The 22,523-nt window shown below is 37.6% G+C and overlaps 1 protein-coding gene across 1 annotated transcript in view; it reads right to left on the reverse strand.

Moving 5' to 3' along the window:
- Nucleotides 1-22,523, reverse strand: part of NALCN (sodium leak channel, non-selective) — a 253,524-nt gene that overhangs the window by 144,893 nt on the left and 86,108 nt on the right. The window contains exons 8-10 of the mRNA XM_067289696.1: nt 13,712-13,854; nt 13,489-13,593; nt 10,646-10,732 (exon numbers count right to left, since the gene is read on the reverse strand). Of these exons, the coding sequence (XP_067145797.1) occupies nt 10,646-10,732; nt 13,489-13,593; nt 13,712-13,854 (335 nt within the window). The remainder of the gene's footprint in view (nt 1-10,645; nt 10,733-13,488; nt 13,594-13,711; nt 13,855-22,523) is intronic.

Raw genomic sequence — 22,523 nt, forward strand, 5'->3', positions numbered from 1 at the left:
TGAGGGACACAGGGGCACCATACAGGCCCAGGAGAGACTAAGGGCCAAGCGCTACATAAAGTGGACACGACCAATCTGTTCTAGAGAAGGATAGCTCTGGGAAGTATGGATTTAGCCTGGTCCATGTTAGATGGCCTTGGGGTGAGGTATCCATCTTGGCCCTCTTTAATTAACAAAGTAAAGATAACAAGAGTTTATAAAAGGGAGTGCATGCACTTAATGCGACAAGTTCAGTTTTATACAGCATCCAAAAGCTTTGAGACAGTTAAGAACATAAAATGACTTGTGTGTGTGTGTAAGAATTTAAATAACAGACAGGAAAAAAAAGATCTCAAACTGCAAAATATTCACCCTGAATGCCAAGCTAAGTCTCAGGCTAGAAATCAAAGTACATCTATGCAGACTGCAAACATGTGCTGTCAGTTTACATACATCAAACACCAACAAAGTCAGGCTCCTTCTTCCATATTCCACATTGCTAGCTTTCCTCTTCACTTCTGTTAGTCCCAAAAGCCCCTCTTTTCAAAGATCTGAGGTAAGCATAGGAAGGAAAGGGAATCCCAGGAAGAGGCAGCAAAACTGTGAGGGAATCCGCTTGAAGATCTGAATTTATTGCACTGCACTGCAGCCTTCTAGCTTGTTAAAATGCATAGGTCAGCTGAAGACACTTTTCTCAAGCTGGTATTTTAAGACTTCACAAAGTATAAAGAAGGGAGACTTGGGCCTGACTGCACATATACTTCTCTGCATAAAAACTGCATTTATGTCAATGAAATTTCTGATTAAAAAACATGATTTTCAAGGCTCTGGGTACCTGCAACTTTTACTGATTGCAGGAGGATTTAATAAGTGCAAAATAGTTCTGAAAAATCAAACCATGCATGCTTGCAGAATCAGGCCTTAATTTTGTTTTAAATCTGTATTTCAGACATATATACATATAGATTATGAGGGACTACTGGAAAAAATGGAGATACACACTTTGGCCTTGCAGATTCACCCCAACACCACTGTCACACCTAAGATAGGAATACCAACCCCCTCCACTCCAGTGCAGTCTGTAGAGCTACAGACAATGTCAGACAGAGATACTCAGTTGCCCTCTGGCAATGCCCATCTCTTTCCATTGGCTGCGTGAGGACCCTGCGCCACTATGTTCCTAACTTCGGCATCTCAGCTAAATGCTTAAAGATACCTGTGATGAATCAGGACCCTATTGATTCTCAAAGGAGTTAGTGTTCAGAATACCAGAATGCCAAGAATAAGATAAGGCAAAGACTCTTCCCATAGGTTTTTTTTTTTTCAAGATATATTCACGAAAATTTTCATCTGAATATGAAAGAGAGACTTAGATATTTCAGAATTTACTAAAAGCTATTTGTTCAAACACCTATTAGCCCAGAATCATCCCACTTACTCTCAGGAGCTTCACTGAGGTGCTGAGAGAAGGCCACACAGTTTATGTAGTCTCCCTTTGACAATGAAGAAATACAGACAACACAAGAGGCAATTCAGCACCCAACATGTGAATTCTCTGTCTTTCACCATCTAAATCACCCTCTCTACTGACTACTGAAGGACCCAAGGGATTAGAGACCCCAACAGTAACAAAAAGATATTGCAAAGTGATTTTTTTTCAGTTTTGAGAATCTAAAAAGAGCATTGACGTCCAATCCAATAATTTACAGAGCTGTAGTACATGATGTACTTATACAGTTCTAGTGAAAAGAGATCTTTCTTAGAGAAATATTAGAAATATGGAAAATGTTGTGTGGAGGGGGAACAACTCACATGAAGAAAAAAAATCCCTTCTAGTTTTATTCTAAGACTCTGCAGTCTTCCACTTTGTTCAGATTTGTCATCCAACTTACAGCTCTAAAGGAAGTCATGCTGCTGCTGCTGCTTCCAACACTTTGATTGCTATAATTGTGCTAAACACAAAAAAAGCTGCATGACAATTTAAATACCTGTTTTCAGTTTGATGGGATCTGAAACACTGGACATATTTAACACGAGAAATAAAATTTTCTAAAGGAAACTCAGTTGAACTTTAATTTTAGTGGCACTGCTGAATAGTCTTTATAATCCACTGACACTGATGTGCCCCCCAAATTGTAAGTGCAAATTATAAGTACAAGCTATACTGAAGTCCATCACTGAAAAGAATGTTAAAAAAATGGTCCACACAGCCTATTCAGATCACAGCAAAAATACTTGGGTTAATAAAATACCACAGCCTCAGCAGTCTTTAAAAAATATTATAACAACTTGCAGTATGTAGAATATATCTTTATTGTGGGAGATTTTTAGCTTATTAATTTGACCATGATGCCAGAAATCATCGTCACTATGTAATTCCCCTTTATGAGTAAACTGTGTAAGCCTGTGTGAAAGAGGGTCAATATTTACATAAAATCCTTAGAGAAAACTTATTATATATGGAGCAGAAAGCTCTTCTGAGGACTCATGTGAAAATCAGGGTCACACAAAAGTTCTAACAGCTTGTTCAAAAATAAGGGGAAGTTCAGAGATCTTGATTGATTGTAAGTGTCAGCCAAGGCTTCCACAACTCTGAAATACAAAGATTTTTGAAAACATATGGCTTCAGATAAATTCCAACTACTCCATCCTAAATGTCCCAAGAAGATGCCAAAGGCCTTATGTGAACATGTTTTCTACTGCGGCAAGCCCTCATCTAATAAAGACAACTGTCAAGGAAAACCACCATCCTTTTATAAGCTTAAATTATACTTTAACTCCTATCTGTGTTGTCTTTGCCACAGGATTCTGATACCCTAAAAGTCTGCAAGAAAACTGCATGTGCAAGCTGAGGAAGTCATGCTGATTAAATTTATTTGCTCAAATGTAAAACAGGGAAATCAATAATGGGCTTGCTTTCTTTTTGTTTAGTTTCTATGGCTGGATTGCTACAAATTGTGGCTAACCATATACTTAGCATGTTGCAGTGAACAAGAACAGACAGTTCAGCAAGTAAATGGAAAACTATGGAGAAGAAACTATGAACATAGAAGAACTATATCTCTAACTCATGATTAGCATACGTGCTTATTTATACTGGTTATAAAGGAAAAGGAGGCAGGCAGGCAAGAAAGAAGAAAGAGCAAAAGAGAGATAAAATGAAGAAAAAGGAAAGAAGAAAAAGTAAGGAAGGGAGGGAAGGAAAGACAAAGTAAAAAGAGAGAGAGAAAGAGAAAAAGAGTAAGAAAGAGAAAGAGAGAGTGAGAAAGAGAGGAAGAAAGGGAGGAAGGAAGGGAGGGAGAGAGGGAGGGAGGGAAGCATGATTAGAAGATCTGGATTCACTTGAACTTTTGCAAACGAGAAATTGTGACGCTTGATCAGCCAAGATCAGATTTGCCATTTGACTTAGGAGGCTGTCAGGCAAGAAAGGCTATTGGTCAGGTAACATGATCCTGTTTGTCTGTATCTCATGCATGCTTATTTTATTAAGCATGCATGCTTATTTATTCTTTGCCTTGATGGACAGACTGTAGTCTGGCAGTCCTTGAAGCTGAAAGTTGTACCTGAATACCCAGCTGAGATTAAGACCTCCTAGTGATGTCAGAGAGAGAAGAGGATCAGGTTCATGCAGGAGACTTGCTATGAATGCAAATACTACTTCTCTCTTGCTCCTTTGGGACATGAGATATAAGTCTTTTCCTGATAATTTCCTTCAAATAAATTCCTTATGAACACTAGGATGGAGAAAAGGTCATGTTGTGCTGTTTATAGATCCTAAGAGGAGGAGGATTACAAAAATTAGACTGTATATTTCTGTAGAATTGCATGACCTTCATGGAAAAAACAATTCCTTGGGGTTTTTGCTTAGTCTTCTGTTCCCAAATGGTGGCCATCACATCACTACTTACAAAACACAGTAGGAGTGCATCCCAAGCTTGCCTGTGAGTACTAGGGGGCTCTAATGAAGAAGGAATGTCTAATCTACTGCCTGGCTTTTTGGATTAGCAAATTTGGAATGCAAAATCTTAGTAGGTTCTACTCCTTACAGGCTGGAAATATGGATGCAGTTCTGCACCCTCTTGAAATAAGTTTTCTTTTAGATGTATGTATACTACAGCAGAGAAGTAGAAGGATAGACAAAATTATTATAAGAGTCTAATAAGCATTAAATTAATTAATGTTTGTTAATGCCAGATAGTCACTCATAGGAGATTTTTAAGTGTTCTTACAAATGATGGACTTCTCACCAAATACACCAATCTCTTCTTTTAATAGCCTTTCTTGATCTTAAATGTCAATTTCCCTTTCTGAAGTTTCCTTATCACTGATAACTCTATTTATACACACAGAAGCAAATTAGCCTTCATACCAGATGTTTATAGTCTTCAGACCCTCTACCTACCATCCTCTTGTTGCAGATTGCATGTTACAACAGTCAGTGATCCTGCTATTGCTAAGTTTTGTAGTTTTAAACTTTTTGTTTTTATAGAAAAAAGGAGCATCCATCTCAAAATTAAAACCCACAATGTTTGCACTAAGTTTTTGTTATTTCTGATCAATTTCAGCAAAATCATCAAATTAATTTCTGAAATGTAATAAATTAAAATGCTATATAGTTGTTTAATGGAACTTGTTCCTGCAAGATGTTCTGGAAGTCAAAAAAGGGTACATGGATTAGAAAAAGGGCTAGACAAATTCATAGGTGATAAATCCATGAATGGGTACTAAATATAATGGTCTAAATTTAACTTTCAGTTCAGGAATTCCTTAATGAATGATTACTGGAGTTCAAGATAGAGCATGATGCCATAAATGGTGTATCTAGACATTCAGAGATGCCCTATTTCTGCCACTGGCCAGTTTCAGAGATAAGACAAATGCATTGTTTGTCTGCTAGTTTTATGAGTACTCCAATACCTAGATCATAAGCCTCATTATTTTTCAGGTCCTTCTTGGTCAAAAACGGTAAACTTAGACATACAAAAAAAAAAAAAAAGTATATGGGCAAAATATGGTTGGCTCTCTGGCATTATGGGATTATCTTTTTAACTCGTATCAAAAAAAGATACCAGTTCTCAACATCCTAGCAGTTCATTTACAGAAGAAAAACATGATTTACACTAGTTGGTCTGTCCAGTCCTTTCTCCAGTTAAATGGACAGTAACCACTTCCACTGTTTGAGTTCGTAACTTGATGTAATTAACACAAACTTAAGCTGATGCCAGTTTACATTACAAGATGAGACAGTGAACTGAGGCATCTCAGGAGTTAACGCACTGCCTGTTCAGTTGCCATTGTTACTGTGGTTAAAACCTCTGGAAAAAAGGGGGAGAGCAGACAGTGGAGGATGGTAACAGCTTGTGAAATGAGATAAAGTTGTGAAACACAGTGTATGGTTAATGACTGCTCGTTTTTTGAATCCCCACTCAGACTCTGAGAGTTAGCCAGGCAATGGAATTTCTACCCCACGCCATTCACCACAATTTCACCATTTCTTCCCACAGCTCTATGCACAAGTGGGAAATACTGGAAGTCTCTTTATTTCATAATGTCCATGACTTGCTACCCTGCTATGTGCAACTGAAGGTAGGGAGTGGGGCTGGACTTGTGTTATTAGTGCATGTTCTTCTGTTGCTAAAAGGTTTAGCTTCCCCAAAGAGTCTTCTATTCCACCTCATTTTTATTCACAATTTTTACCCCACCAAAACTGAATGGCTTGTTTTTATTTTACACTTTCCATATTCTGCTCCTGAGTCTTCTAAGTAAAACAATAAGGTTGTTTTTCAGTCCTGTTTCAGTGCCAAATACATCACTGAACCATCCAAGCTTCTGTTAACTGATACAACTTTTAGGCTTTCTAAATGAGAACAAAACATAGAAAAATGTACATTTTTTTAAATGACAGCCTCTGAAGTTTAGGATTTGGAATTATTTAATCTGCTTCTGATTACTCATTTGAGTTAAAACTAAATCTTAGTCAACTGAAGGAGATGATTTTTCTTTCACTATAAGAGGGGGTTTCAGTTACTTTAAAGAAATGTATCTGCCTATGTAACAGATCTATTGAAAGCCACTGTACGTGAGAAGAGAATAGGGATGAGTAGGCATACCTTTTGCTTGCTTCCAAAGTTAGACAAAAGTGCAAATTAGTCTATAAATAGACTACCACACTTTTCTGGTTCACCAATATTTACTTTGCAAAAAAGGGAAGAGGGGAAAACCTGTTTGTGCTCTCTTTTGTTACTTTGGCAGTGAAAATCCCTATATACAGTTTTGTCTCATTTCTCATTCTCTCATTTGGTGTATCCATCACGGTACAGTCAGTTCCTGCTTCTCTGATTATGTCTTCTCCTTCTCACCTTCCATATGCTTTTTGTCTTTCTATATTACTCTTGATCTCTTTGTCCTCCAAGGTCCAAGGTTTTGTAAAATTCTGTAATATATATACATATTCTGATAACATTCCATAGCATGAAGGACTAACTTTTTGAGGGGAAAAAAGATATGATTAAAATTCTGACATTAATCCTACGTTCAAGAGCACTGTAAACATAATAATGTCACTTGGTTGCTCAGATCATAGTTTTGTGACCTTCTATTAATTCTCTAGACAGAGCACAGATGATTAATAGTGAATGCAGTATTTTTAAAGTGCTGAAGACTTTCCATTACTATCAGAATAGAAGTGCACATAAAGTTTGTGAGTAGATGACCATTTCCATTCACGCTTATACATTGCACAGAGTATTCCCAGGCTTTTTCTAAATGCCATTCCATCTCCAGCTATGAGTTCCATTTCTGCTGGACATATGACCCCAAAATATTAGCACAAACATGGAATTACTGTCTGGTTCATTGGTCTCCACAGGACCACAGCTCCAGACTTTCTCTGTTCATTACAAATCTATGTACTGAGAAGACTGAAGATGTCATTAGTGCCTTGGTGCTAGTAATATCAACCACAGTTTCAAGGAAGACATGTGCAAGTTAAAACTTTTCAGTTCACCTTTAAACCAGCATGCATATTTTACAAGTCTTAGGGGACTGGTAGACAAAAAGAAGGAAGGTGTGATAAAGACATCAACAACCTCTAAAATTAACAGGAAAGTAATAATAAAAAATACAATGTGCCTTTACCAGGGGATTAAAAGAGTAAATACATCCCTGAAGAGTTTTTTAAAAGGATTTTTTTTTGGAACCTGGTGCTCAGCTTTACTTTATTTGTGAACTGAGAGCTTCCTACCATGCTCGTAGGAGTAAATCATGGCAGGCAGGAAGTTCTAACACAGTCTACAATCTGTTAAAGTAATATCAACAACAGCAAAATAATGCGGCAATCTGGGTTCCTCAGCATGCATTCATGCCAAATGGTTCATGTTAAAATGGAAAACACAAAGATTATTTTTCAGTGACAAAAGAAAATCAATATTTAAAATCAATGCCAGTCATGGGGAACAGTGAGAATAAGTAACAAAAGACCACAAAGCACCTTTGGGAACACTTAAAAGAAAAATGTAATAAATATAAAGCCATTATACTGAAATAAAAGCCTCTTTACCCCACATTAGGATAGATTTTCAAGTCAAAATCAAAAACCATGCTGTTACTAACTTTCCATGTCGCCACTTCCAGCCAGTTCTAAAGAGCTAGAGAAAACAGAGTAGGTAGGTGTCTGAGTTAAAAGTTCTAAAACAGTGGTTAACACCCATCTTTCTTGCCCATCTCTCATGGTTTAGTCTTATTCTTGTTTACTTTACTTGTTTACTTACATTAACCACTACACTACCGGATACAGGAGCCCTTTGCAGATCCCAGATCTATAAGCACATGCGGGTTGTTTCCTGCCTGCATGTCAAACTCCCACCGGGAAGGAACATGGGCTCTCAGGTAAGACAAGACAGGATGCTCAGGAAAGCACCGTGCCACTGCCCAGCAGTTTAGACATACCTAAGCACGCAACTCACTGATCAGGAGCTCTCTGAAGATGCTTTGTACCTCCTTTTTGCAGATCCACTGAAGCGTAAAGATGTGTTTGCCAGCTTATTCGTTTTACTTAATTGCATGGTTTGGTGCAATAGTGCCATGTTTGTGTGAGACAAAGTGAGTTACAAAGGCTCTGCACAGAGTCTACGAGGTATCTCTGTACTATGTCTGAATTATTAGTAGCTGAAGAATAGCATCAGACCCAAGTGACCCTGCGTGTCACTGCAATGCTATACCTAAGATAATAAGGCCTGCCAGGCAGAAACACCTGAACCAGTCTGTGGGAGTAAGCATGAGTTGTACAAAAGTCAAACTCTGACAAATCCAGCTAGTCCGTGTGAAGTGTTTTGCAGTATCTGTATTAGAGAGGTTTCTATGTTACATGCAGCACACAAATTGCATTATTCTTGCCCCTATCACTCCCAACATTAGAGAGCTGGATGTATCTATTTGCCTACTTATGTACAACATGCCCATCTTACTGGCCCATCTTACATAGTAAGTTTAAACTCCACAGTTGTTATGTCTGGTAGGGAGACATGCCACCACCTTACAGAATGTGAACCAAAGCTAACATACCTGTTAAGTAGTTCATTCAAACTTTACAGGAAATTTATGCTTGGCCAATAAATTGAACCCAAACCTCCAGAGTCCCCTTCCAGTTCCTTAGCTGCTAGGTCATTTCCTCTCCCAGTGCACAGCACAGATGTTTGAGGAAGTATATTATAAATACCTGAATCCACTGATGAACCAGAGTTTCATCAAAGCACAGATTCATGTTACTGTTGAAAGAGAACTTTTAATGAGTGTTCTCTTTTGTATTTGGAGTAGTAATACTTAAAGAGCCCAGAGAGGAATTAATAAAACCAAATTTACTATGAAATTTAATTAAAATGATACAGGGCAATAGAGAGTCTTCACTACCTTCTTCTGAGAACTCCATTCTTCACAGGATATTGAATGACAGTCCACTTAGCTAATAAAGGTCAGAAGAATGCTTATTAATTGAACGTATCCTAAAGGTAGAATGTATATTCTTCAATCTGATTAACTCTTTCCTAGATTCAGATCTATGTAACACTTTCCTCTTAAGGAAAAAAAAACCAAACCCTAAAAATAACAATGAAATCCCTCAGTATGGACTTCATGAATAAAAAATGCTTTCAATATACTGCAAAGACTTTAAAAATATGGACTTTTTTAGAAGTCTATTGTCTTTTTATATAGGGATTGATAGAAATGAAACAATAATGCATAGTGAGATGAATAAAGGTGTACACACGTATGAGACTTTGAGATTTTGCTTTCTTCAGGCTGTATTTTAGTCAATATTTCATAAGCACATAGCACTATTCTGCTAAAAGACATTGTTTTCCTTTGGCTGTCACTGACCTCCAGCAAGGCCATAGATTAATGGAGGCTTTGCAGGTGTTTCACAGAAGGATGAAGGATGAGAAGAAAACTGCCAGTTGAGTTGCAAGAATAAAAAGTTACAGCACCCAATGATGCATGAGGTTTATGTTTCCTGGAACACAATTTACCATGTGTTCCCATGATTCCTGAAATGGGAGGAAATGCAATACTACAGACAAAGGCAGAACAGGTTAAGTCTGATGCTATCTTAACTTTCGTCTGGAGGAGTCTTCACTGTGAATTCAACTATAGTCTATCCACATACCTGAGACTGTTACTAGAGACCATCATAAATGATATTTCAGTTGCTCTCAAAATTAATAACTTAGTTTGGCAAGAGAAGTCATCAGTTAAAGCATATGCTATAATTAATTACATGCCAATAGTTTGACAAAGCAGAGAGATCTGAGAATGAACAGTTTGTTCAAGAGTGGCTGAAAGGTGCTTGCCAGCTTAGTGTTCAGCTAAGTTCATGCTGCCAACACGTTTGTGCACTTTAGCTTACATATTAAATCGAACATTACCAAAACGGCTAGCAAACATCATGCTATCAGATTGCTATAGTAGCTTTGGTTTTCTGTTCTGAAGCAAGGCTGTTTCATCCAGAAGTATTATTCTTTAACATACAAATAAAAATTTGAGCTGCTGTACAACATGCTGTAATAAAAAGGGATTTCTAAAAACATTACATATCTTAGTCTGGGTTTATTTAAACAAGGAGGGTAGAGCTGATATCAAACCCCGCTGATATCAAAATGAGAATATTAAATCTGTTTCAAACACTGTATGGCTTAGTAGCTACATGTGTATTCCCCATTCTTCAGTGATCCTATTTTCAATATAGGAATGAGGTATGTGTTTATTATGTTTAGTCATGCTTCTTGGTCTATGTTATTGTATTTTGCAGTTAATAAACAAGCCTGTCAGTTGTGAATAACTTAGAATTGAAGTTGTTTTGTAATGTACAAAAGTCTGGTAGATAAAGCAGGATCATTTTATATGATAAAAATGTTCTAAAAACTTTATCTTATGAGCGCACAAGACAAAGCCTTTATAACAAATATATTTTTCTAACCTTCTGGCTTTGGATGTAGTACATCTTTGTTGATTTGTGTTTTCCATGAACAAACCTACACTGAAGAAAGCAATGGATTTAAGGCAATTTATGACTAAAACTATTGCAGATGCTATTTCTCACCACAATCTCCTTATGCCAACATTCCAGAGGTGCTGGTTACACAGACTGATTTAGTGAGAAGCAATGTCGTACCTGTAGACATGCAGGAGCTCTGCCCTGGGGTTTATTCACATCAACAGCCACAAGCTGCCAACCTCCAGCTGCATCTTCATGAAACATCTTGAAAGAGAAAATAGTTGTCAGAAACGTTTTACATGCTAATAAATACAAGTGAAGTCTGTTATATTCCCCTTAAGAACCTGTCTATATTTTGATGATTGTTAGTATAAAATAAGAGGGGAATGTTTCTTATTGCTACAGAAAAAAGCATCATGCTCCTATTTCAACATTAATAGTTTCTGAATTTTACTCAGATAACACGAAATGTAATGTGAATCTATTAGTCCTTACATACAAACCAGTTCAATTCATCTCGGATTAGTATTATTATATGGTAGTACCCTTTCAGAATAAATTCCTTACTTAATAAGCTTATCCTGAAGAAATACAAAGACATTGTGACCAAAAAATAAATTTCACGGTGTATTTGCAAACAAATACAATAGACAAACCTCATATTTTTTACAGTAAAAATTATTTTACTTCCAAGGATCAGATTTTACTTCTGTTGCACAGATGTAAATCAAGATTAACTCTGCAGCCATTCTGCACTGTTACCGAAACATTATAACTGTTGTAAATATGTGAATGAAATCCTGGTTCTAATTATGTCAATGAAAACTGCTCTCTTGACCACAGCGATACTCACATTTTACCCACAACCTCTGGAACTGTAAGTATTATATTTTTTTTCAGAAATCAGGACATAAAAAGACACAGATTGCTGGGCTTAAGGACAATCAGAAACCGTGTCTGGAAGTGATTAACACTGGTCTTTAAAGTGTCCTTGAAAGAACATGAGCTGCTCTAGCATTTTTAATTGCCATTTGAGAGTCTGCATACACTATATAGTAAAGTGTGGTGAAGTTCCAGCATCAAGGAAGTCACCTCTGGAACACAGTCATTTCAGCAAGGCTGAAACTTAAAAGCCTTCCCGAGAAAAGTGCTCATTAGACCGGGGATAATGCCACACCAATGTGGTTTTAATGGTGCTGGGCCCTTATGTAGTATCTCTGCACCAGGAAGAGTTGACAACTCATATCAGCACCAAGTTACTCATCTTTGTACCATGTTTTAATGGACAATGCTAAAGTGCCTTATGAGAATCTCCTTTTCTTCTTCTGCACAGACCCCTCTTCAGCTTCAACCCTCCAACATTTTTTTTCTTTTCTATAGGACTGAGTTTCTGGAGTAGTTAGTGATTTATGAAGTGGGTAAATGAAGCAAGATAGTGCTGCTTTTTGTCAAGGTTATTTCATGCATAAAACATGTGCCTGAACTTTTATTTGGAGCTTTGAACAAGAAAAGCTGCTAGAAATTTTATGCCCATCTTAATAGAGAAAAACATGTGTTTTGTAGTCTGTTAAGCCAGGCTTCCTTTATGGTCATTATGTCAGTGACTCAGGGAACAAAGTAACCATTTACTTGTCTACAGCCTACATACCATTTTTATTCTGCATGGCGCTATTTATATTCAAAATGTTCATATTCTTTGGCATGATGACATTATTTTTGGAGTTTCTATTATCCTTGGAATTCCTTAATCTTGGCTGCTTCTTGAGTTTCCTTATATAGACCTCTCTGTTCCAGACCCTAGTTCAGCGGGTGTAGGTTAAACCTATATGGCACAGGAATTTATCACATTGGGGATGAAACAAACATTACGGTCCTTAGGCTAAGTATGGGTCATGTGGAAAAGTCCCTTTTTGTTAGAGAACAGATTTTAAATTGAAATTATATCACCAAGTCTGCTCTGACAAAGCCACACACAGAGTGGAAATTAGTGCCAAAAAAGCATCTGTGAGGCCAAAAAATGTAGCAGCAGGCAGAAAAGGACTGGATTTACAAGTGGATTACAAGAATATCCAAAGATACACCAGAAAATATTTAATAAATAATTTTGAAGACACTTAAATCCTTTGGCTTAAGAAAGTAAATAATCTTTAGCTACAGAAGTTAGTAAAATTTTTCCTCATAGGTAGATTTCTTATATCTGCCTTCCTAAGGGCTTTTTGCAGGCAGTTGATACTGGTCCCTCTCATAGATGGAAAGTGTACTAGCACTGAAAACGCCTAGCCATTTATATATTTAGGATATCTAATATATGTGCTACAATAATGTGGAGACAGTTTAAATCTCAACCAGTTAGCCACTGTTTTTCATACTGAGTCTTTCTACTCCTGAACCCAAACCAGTGCCCTTCCTAACATGGTTTCTTCCTAGCCATTATCTCAAATCCAGAGTCTCACTTTCTGTGGCTACCTCAAGTCACAGCATGGCTCTCTCACTGCCTGAGCACCTCATTCTTCCTTGGTCTCAGTATTCCCTTTTCAATTCCAGGACCACGTTTCCCACACACTTCAGCTACCCGCGGACCTCTATTCTTCCAGTTACAGCCTGCAATTTCAGCTCTTCTGCCTTAGCACAGAAAGTGATATTCAACTGCAACTATAATTCCAAACCCACCAAATGACACGAGAAAAGGAATTATGGAAAGGGAAGAGAAGGGAAGGGAAGGAAAGGGAAGGGAACCATAACATACTCAAACACCTAGAGAACCACATTATAGTCTCCTCTATTATTCTTTTTTTAAGAAAGACTATTTGGACAATACAGTCTAGAATTTAATTTAATATGACAATACATATAACAACTTTAAAACATATGGGGTAACATGCAAAGTCAAATAGAACAGAATCTACTGAGATGAAACAATAATTAACAGGGATTTATGTCTTATTATTCATTCATAAATTATGAACAATTAAGTCCCCAGAGGATCTCAATATTTGGGTGCTCTAACATGAACACTTCACCTGGGTGGTGGCAGTTGAAGTGGTACTGCTCCTGGATCCCCACATCTGCTGGAACTGCACTCTAATTTCTGCAAATGTTTCAATGATGACTGCAATGAAAACATTCTGTAAAAAGAACATGAAAAAATGACTGACACAAAGCTCAGCAGGCATAAAAGAGAAGAAATTAATTCTAACATGATCTGCATTTCAGACAGGTTTAAAAGAACAAATTGTTCAGTACCTTAACAAGCCAGGCCAGAAAGAAAATTAAGGTGATGAAATAGAAATATGAACGCCATCGGGGAAAACTGTCAATTGCTCGATACATAAGGAATACCCAACCTTCTTGAGAAGCAGCTTCATAAACAGTAAATATGCTTGTACCTGTTAAAGGAAAAATGAAAATGTTTGGCATTAAGCCCCCCAAAATGTTTTCAAGATCAGCAAACAGTCATCTTTTATCTATTTTATTTTTCTTTTCTTTAAAGGGTATCAGATCTCCTCTCTTCAAACAGCAGTTTTTCAGGTGCGTTTCCATGTTTCTTCTTTTTGTAATTGATCTGAATTGTTTTTACATTAGACTGGGCTACATTCTCTCCCTGGATACACATGCATAATCCCCTAGACAGGTTCAGTGGGAAGTATGCAAATGTCTCCAAAGGCAGAATTTGTCCCATCGTGTGACTTCAGCAGCATCTGTGAGAAAAGACAGGTTTAATTAAAACTATCAGGATCAACATTCAGTAGGTGAAAGGAATCACTATTAATATAAACAAGGCTGAGTAAGCAGCAACACACTGAGAAGCTACACAATACTAGCAAGCACAATTAAGTGTCTACAACAAGCAACAGTGTTGAAGTTCAGGTATCCATGGTAGCTGTGTTAATGTAAGTAATATAACGTATTGCCTTAAAAAATGTTAAAGCATTTCTGAGTTGAAGCTATTAAACCATTCTGGGAAGGGGGAAGAGGAGACGATATAGAAAAGCTATGAGGAGTTTATGTGTGCAAAATCCACTTTTGAATAAAAACTATTAAGTTACTGTTTTCTCATTTTGAACTTAAAAGTCAAACTCATTCTAATGTCTGCAGCCAATTTTTGCAAACTGGTCCTTGTGCCTTTCATCTGAAAACCGAATATTGAAATCTGGACTCGTCAAGCTTATTCTCATCTGCAGGATACTGGCAGTCTTTCTGATACCACTTCTGTGGAAAAGGGATTTAGTAGGTGAGAATGCAAAAGGAAAGCAATTTAAAAGCTAGATATTAACATCCACATTATGGGTCAGATCCTAGATTAGGTCTCCTAGCAATTATTAAGCTAGGAGAAACAGTGGATGGAGGAGGAGAAAGAGACTTAAAGGCAATTCTGCACCTCTCATGTCCTCAACTGGTCTGGGGGCTAATGAAACATTAATAGGAGTGTACAGCTAAGAGAGGTGGTGAGAGAATGTACTTCTTCAGGATCCAAAAGCCAGCAATGGGTTGTTCTAGACAACTGAGGGATAATATGCTCCAACCAGCTCCTCTTTCCTCCTTATTTCTGCAACAGAAGTGTAAAAGTATTTAGAGGTCATATGTCGTTCTTGTTTGGAAGTAATTTCGCAGACTGTTACAGCTGTAAGGTTTCTATAGCTACTCTGCAAAGTGCAGGGCAGACTTGAGAGCAGGTTTAAGTATGCAGAGTGATCCACGTTTCTCAGTTCTATTGCTAGTTCTAATTTGGCTGTTAGCCCACCTCAAAAAAACATATTAGGAAAATATGGGCTACAGTTATCTGCAGAGAACATTCAAATGCTTGACACAGCCTGTGCCCCAACTCACAGAAACAATATAAAGAGGAGCTTAAGCTCTCCACTCAGAGGGAGCCCTGGTGCTCAAGCTGAAATGGCCTTTTAGTACAAGTACAGGGGTTTAAAATGTGAATGGTGAGTCTTATCTTCAGCAGGCTCAACCCTGCACTTAGCTGACAGTACTGATACACAGTGATGTATGAGAGGAACACAGAACACCTGGGGGAGAAGGAGAGGAGGCTTGGAGGAGCAGGAATAAACCTACTGTCCTAGATGTTACTATTCTGGAGGCAGAGCTCAGACAACAACAGACTCCAAACCACTACTTTGAGCCCTTTATTCTATAGACATGGATGCTGGATTCACAAAAATAAAGTATCTGTGGTTTTTTTTATGTTTTGGGGGAGAGCTGAAGTTGTTTGTAGCTAATAACATGACCTCCATTTAAATTGACAGAAATTTTTACAAAAGGACTGAATTTAACCACTTGAGATTTTGTTTGCATCCCAGCCTGTTAGACACAAAAGGGGAAAAAGGGTAAGTCTCAAACTCTCAAATATTGAAAAATAAAATAAAGAAATGCCACATACTCTTTGTCTTTTCCCTACTTTCACCATGTGGAAAGGAATAGACTAACAAGCCTATTACAAAGAGCATGTAGGATAAAAATGAGGAAAATCTAAATAAATAAATAAAAAGTAGAGATTTTTACTGGTTTTGTCTTCAGCAGTAATATTCTGTTAGGAAAAAGAACATTTGATGGGAATAAATTTTCTTACCTATTAATTTTTCCCTCTGTGAAGCCAATAAGTAATGATGGATGAGCCTTGCTCTAGTGAGAATGGAGGTACTTATAAAGCTGCAGTGACTGAGAAAGGCTCACTCTTGCTAATACCCTCCAAACTGAGTGTCTCCAAGGATCAATGTTAAACTTGTCAAAAAGTGAGCCACATTCTTACATGAATTACAACCACAGGGTTTGGTCTTCTGTCATTCCAAGTATAAAAAAAATAGGGCAGTTTCAACAATTACTTTATGTAATTAATTTCCTTCCCCTCTCTAGGAAATAAGTACATAATAATAAATAAAAGATAAGCAAATAAATAATGTGCTTCGTGTTAAAGAGAATCATGGCTGAACCCAATGGATTGGACTAAATACCTGACTTGTATCCGAGTAGATCTTGCCAATGGATGTCTGACCATACCGCACACTTTCTTCCTGTGTAAGGCAAGATACGGAAAAATGGAAAAATCTATCTTCTCTGCTATGGGAGCTCTTTGTTGAATTACCCACAGGAGAGCTCTAGGATGGACTGGTGCAAAAAAGAGAATGTTGTGTACCTCCACAGGTTGAAAAAAACAACTAAACCAAAGCTAAAGAAAGCTTAGTCTGCTTAAAAGGAAAAGTCTAAGTAATGTATTAATCAACTTGAAGGAAAACAATCAGAAACTGAAATTTCTAATCCTGAATTACCTTTATTGGCACAAACGGAAACAATATAACAATAATCCTCTAACTATATTTGATACATCATGTGAGCAGGCATATCCACCCTTTCTTTCCTTGCCAGCTAGACCAAACTTCTTTCACCCAAGCCTCTCGTACAAGATCAGTTCCACCAATCTATAAGGTTCCACCATATTCATGTTGAGCATCAGTCACAGTCTCATTATCAATTCTGGTATCCTGATTAGACTTCCCGTCCCCTTCCCCTTTCCCTTCCTCTTTGCTTTCTGCTTCCCCTTCTCCTTCCTCTTTACTTGTCCTTTCCCTTCCCCTTCCCTCTCCTTTCCCTCCTTTTTAAATTCTATCCCTCTCCCCCCTCCTTATCACACCACTTACTCTTACTCTTATCACATGCTCTTACATTACTCTTATAAATATTAGCTCTCAACATTTCAGCCAGGTTAATTCTTTCTCTTCTGCACTACCTGAGAACCAGCATGGTAGTGGAGTGGAAGAGAAAGGAGGGAAAGAGGGGATGAGAACACAGAAACAGAGCAGGTCAAAGCATTTTTAAGTTGAATAAAATGTCATCAAAATAGATATTTTCCAAAGCCACAATGCTTTTCAGAGGTGTATCTGATTCTATAAAGGATCTTTAAAAATAGGAAGCTTTTTCAGGAATAAGAGATTGTATTTGATATGGCAATGGCATGGCATGGAACTAAAAGACCCAGTTTCTGTCTAATTTGGAGAGTTCTGGGATGAAATCTGCTGCAAATTCAGGTACACGTGGAACATGAACTGCAGCTCCCCACAGAATAACCCAGGTCTGCAATCCAATGTCCTGCATTGAAATAATCAGATCTTGATCCAAGAGTGGACTTTTTAGCAGTATTCCATTTACACACATTTTAAATCTTTTGGTTTTACTCCAAGAAGGAAGGAAATTAAACTGTGAAAATTAAACCGTGAAATCTCACAAACTGCTGTGAAATTGTGGAATTGTCCTACAATCACCTTTTAGCTCTACTGCTTCACTACTGCTTCCTTTCATGAAAGATTGTGGATAAAAGAAACAGAGAGAGCTTGAGAAGCACTGCCATTAGCAAAACATAAAAGCTGCTAAAAACATGACTATTTGTTTCTATTCACAGAGAAAACAGTGGTTCTAATCAGAAACTCCTGAGAGTCCAGGATTTTCCCAGAAAATCATGCGAGGCTATAAAAAGTTCTGTGCTGTTATTCTCCCTCTGAATTTCCAGCATCTACATACTGCTGCCTGCTAGCACAGATGGGGTGAACCAGGAAGTGTTTTTGCCTTAGGGAGCCCCTTTCACACGTAAATCTTCATTGATAGGAGGCAGTGACAATGAAGGGAATTTTTTCCATATTCACTCACTAGTTTGATCTGTATGTGTTGAATGGCTAATATGATCATGCTGGGTAGGCAAAAATGTTAATCCTTTCTGTTAATTCTTCTGGTTAATGAATTCCTTCCTATTTACTGCGTACAACTCTCAGGACCAATGGCAGAATTAAAAAAAGGGAAAGAAAAAGCATTGAAGCAGATAGCAAAACCCTTTCCATTTCTTCAAAAAAAAAAGAGTGGTCTCTTATCACTATTGAAATATTCATCAGTGACTGCTTCATGGGTATTTTGCATTTCAAAAATTCATAAACTGATGGTTCAATCATCTAATATTATACCGTTGCTGAACTGATTAGATTATTGAACAAAACAATGCTGTTAAGGACAGGCAGAGATTAAGAAAAAAAGGGAATCTATTAAAAGTTGCTGGCAAGGAAACTGCAATTAGTCATTATCAATGGGGAAGTCACAGTGAAGATTAGTAAAATAGAGGGGATGTCATGCAAAGTATTTATAAAACACACACTGGGCCATCTGCTGCAGTAAGGCAATACAGTGAGCAGATCAAAATGCACAAATAACCCAATTAAAATAATGTGCTCATCTGTGACATCAAAGTAAAAATATACCTTTTATATAATTGGTACAGGTGTTCTTAGGGCTATTTTAAGGCAATCACCACCAAGATTATACATTCTTATTTAACAAATGTGACTAGAAAGTAACCCAGTATTCGACATTGATGCCAGCAACTAAGCTGTTAACAATGTCTGTAAAAGCTGTTTCAACTGGATACAGAACAAAGGGATGACAGTAAGGGATCCAAAACCATGAAATATTTTGCTTTCAAAAAGAACAGCAATTCTTAGTTAACATCTGCCTTACTGTATGTTCTTTTGCTCTTCTAAGAGTAACATTTATTTAAGGACAATGAGCAACTGATTCTATTTTTTATGACTATTATTTTAATATTTGACTATATCTTTCTTAGGTAAATGTATAAATTATTCAAAAGACTCTCACAGCATCATGCCCCATTTTTCTCATCATATGGAGGGAGAAGGAGTATCAGAATTTTAGCTGATGGTAGGGTACATCACAAAAATCTGGCATGGTGATGCTGCCATAATCAGTATCTAACCTACGCCTCTCAGATCAAATGGCAAAATCCTCTTTTTCCACAAGTGTCAGTATTGTATCTATCAGTGACCTGGTGTCTTTGCCTACTTATTCAGAGGGTTTAACGCCTGACCACATAGTACTAAAAGTCCCATGGTTAGGCAACACGAGAGCACAGGACCTCTTGCAGTTTGTGCTAAGTCATGCAGCAATATAGGAGGGGGAAATCAGGCCCTGAAGAACTGCAGAGCCTGGCCATTCCGGTGAACAACAGGCCTCATCACTACTATAATGAGATTACTCATCAGGTTGGGCATGTTGTCAGTTGTTGAATTTGGGACTGGTATTTAAATTTCTGTATCTAGAATATTGTCAAATCTGAGTAAATAAAAAATAACGAGAAAAATATTTGGGAGAATTTTCCCATTGTGTGCTTTGGTAGATGGTTAAAACTCTGTGGCAGGAAAGATTAAAGTCAATTAGAAGGAACTTGCTAATGATGACAGAGGTAAAATAAAAGAATAGCACACAAAAGGGCAATCAGGAGGAAAACTGTAATGCTACTAAACATGCTCATTGAGATATATGGGCATTCAGTACTGAAATGTAAAGCGGGCATATGTCTTCTTCAATAAATGTGTTTCTTTCAAATGTACCAACTGGGAGCACTAGACTCAAGGGGCATGGAATAAGTAGTTGCTTTATCACCCAAAGGAAAAATAATTTTAATAAAAAGAAATTCCACTGGTTTCCATGCATTACCAGGGAGCAAGGTCACCTTACTCTTGCCCACAATAAAGATGAATATACCAAGGGGGAAAAAAAAACCCAGAGCACATCATAGGTGATGATTTTCCATAGGAGAGTCAGGAAACCTCTCCTACTGAAAACCTTGAGTACTTCTTACTACCTTGAGTACTACTTAAGTTCCTTGAGTACTTCTAAATATTCAAGGAATATAAAAGGTATTTAGTTAAAACAAGGACTCATAGTTGTCAGAAGAGGACAGTAGTCTCATTATGCAAGGATGCTATTTTCCATTGTTATTTGTATTTTATAACAATACAAGATTTTCTGTTGTTTCTGTGCCTCTGTGACATCACCACGCTCTGTGACACCAGATCATGCTGCCAGCAGCTTGTTCTATGAATGGACATCATCAAAAGGGGGGGGGGGGCTAATGCTGCCATTTTATAGCTGCACAATTAAAGGTGCAGAGCTAAAAGGTGCCATGGGAAATGTACCAAATCGGGAAGCAGAACCCTTTCCTCCTAGCTTCATGTTCTAGCTTCAAGATTCACCACCCCATATTTGTATGGGTACAGAATTCACAGTGCAGAGAAAGGTGTTGCCATTCACTAATATCTTTGATTATATTAGTGGATTCATGGCCACTACCAGAAAAAGTGAGGAACAAAACCCCAAGAACTAAGGTAAAAATTAGCTTGTAGCTAATTTCTGTGACCAGTAATGCCATTAACTCCAGCATTTGCCGCACATTTATTCTATCTATATTTACTACCTTGGTTTACCACATCAGGGGTTTCTCGGGTCTCTTGTGCCTGCTGTGAAGCCACTGAGAAAGAAAATTCACAGGAGGGCCAATAGCCATGACAGCTGTGTGAAACTCCATAAGACAACCACTAGTAGTATGCGTAGTCTCTAGAGGAGTGAGTTCCTCAAGAAACTTTCTTGCCTTTGCATTCATCTTCAAAAACAAGAAGCCCAAATTTCTTGGATGTGTTCATGCATGAAATGCTGCAGCTGGCTCTTTTAGACTGTGTTCTGGCATCACGTCTCTTTAGACGTCACTTCCAGGATTGTGACTCTGACAACACATACACTGAACTATTGGAACATTCTGTTATGTTGTATGGTGAGGAAAAACAAAATGAAACAAAACAAACCCTCAAAACCATACTCCAGGACAGCTCAGTTTTGGAAAATTAAGATAAAGGTTGGATTTGTCATTTTTTCTTTTTAATCAGGAATTAATCAGAAATAAAAATGCACATGTTGTTAATAAAAGCTTAAAATATTACATACTGTCTCCCATAAAATGCCTCAGTTTCCAGTTAATAAACATTCATTTCCTTAATTTAACAGTAGCCACTAGATGGCGATCATGTACCTTGAGCACATCTGGAACATCAGGCAGTGTATAAGCTACCAGCAAAGACAGTTGCAGGCTGACAAACTCAAGAGTGTGCCAGCTAAGGGACAGATTATTTCTTTTCCCGGGAAAAACTAACCAGCCTTCTGATGTTGTCTAACTTAACTCTACTTGTTGCACTGAACACTGAATGGTATCCTTCCTTAAGATGCTTTGTGAATGTTATGTCCATAAAAAAATCTACTCTCTTACTCATAGAAATTATAAAACCTGGAGCATTCCTGTTTCTGCTCACTTTCACTGATAAAATAAATCATGAAGCTGAATGCTCCTGCAAGCCATGGATATTCCCAGTGCCCAGTCAGCTTCTAATTTATGCCCTATCTTTCAGCATTAACGTAGTTGTAAAACATTGCATGTATTCAAAATTTTCCAGCTGTCTTACGCTATTGCTTTGGTGAAAGCAGAAGCAAATAAAAACTGTCCAGGAATACAACGGAAAAGTTGCACTTTGGGAAGCAGCTTCCAGATAAGATTGAAATTGATAAAAACAGCAAATCCTGAAAGGCTGAATGGGGGTTTCTTTTTGCTTGCCTCTGGGTCAGTGATCCAGCCTGCTTTACTCTCCTGAACCAACTCTTATCAGACAATTTGCCAGCCAGTAGAAATGAGAAGGAAAAGAAGAAAAGGACACATGCTGATGCTCTCCTCCTTCTCTGAAACACCAAATGCCACTATAATTCACCTGTGACTAGCTGTGGAAGAGACGGCAAAATGGAAACTGTGCAGTGCACTGATTTGCCACAGTGGAGACGCCAGACTCCTGTTTTGAACAATATATTTTAACCCATGAAAGTGTAGTGACTTCAAACATACAATAGTGATGTGTTATTGATTCTTCATTTTGAAAATCTGTTCTGTCATAAGACGATGAAGCTTTTACATAACAGAAGAAATGATATACAGAAAAGTAAAAAGGAGATAAAGAAAGGCTGCAAATGTAAGCGCTGAAGATCAATGCAATTCATGCTACAGAGCTAGTGATGGAAAGACAGAAAGACAGATGACTTCCAGCAAAAGATATGATGGCCTTAGACAATTACACCATTTGCAACTATGTTAGAAATTTATACACTATTCACAAGTGTTAGCTTACTAATACAAATGTAGCAATTTCAGCATATGTCTGTACAGGGTAAATACGAGTTA

Source organism: Apteryx mantelli, chromosome 1 (assembly GCF_036417845.1).
Source record: "Apteryx mantelli isolate bAptMan1 chromosome 1, bAptMan1.hap1, whole genome shotgun sequence".
In the NCBI taxonomy this organism is placed as follows: domain Eukaryota; kingdom Metazoa; phylum Chordata; class Aves; order Apterygiformes; family Apterygidae; genus Apteryx; species Apteryx mantelli.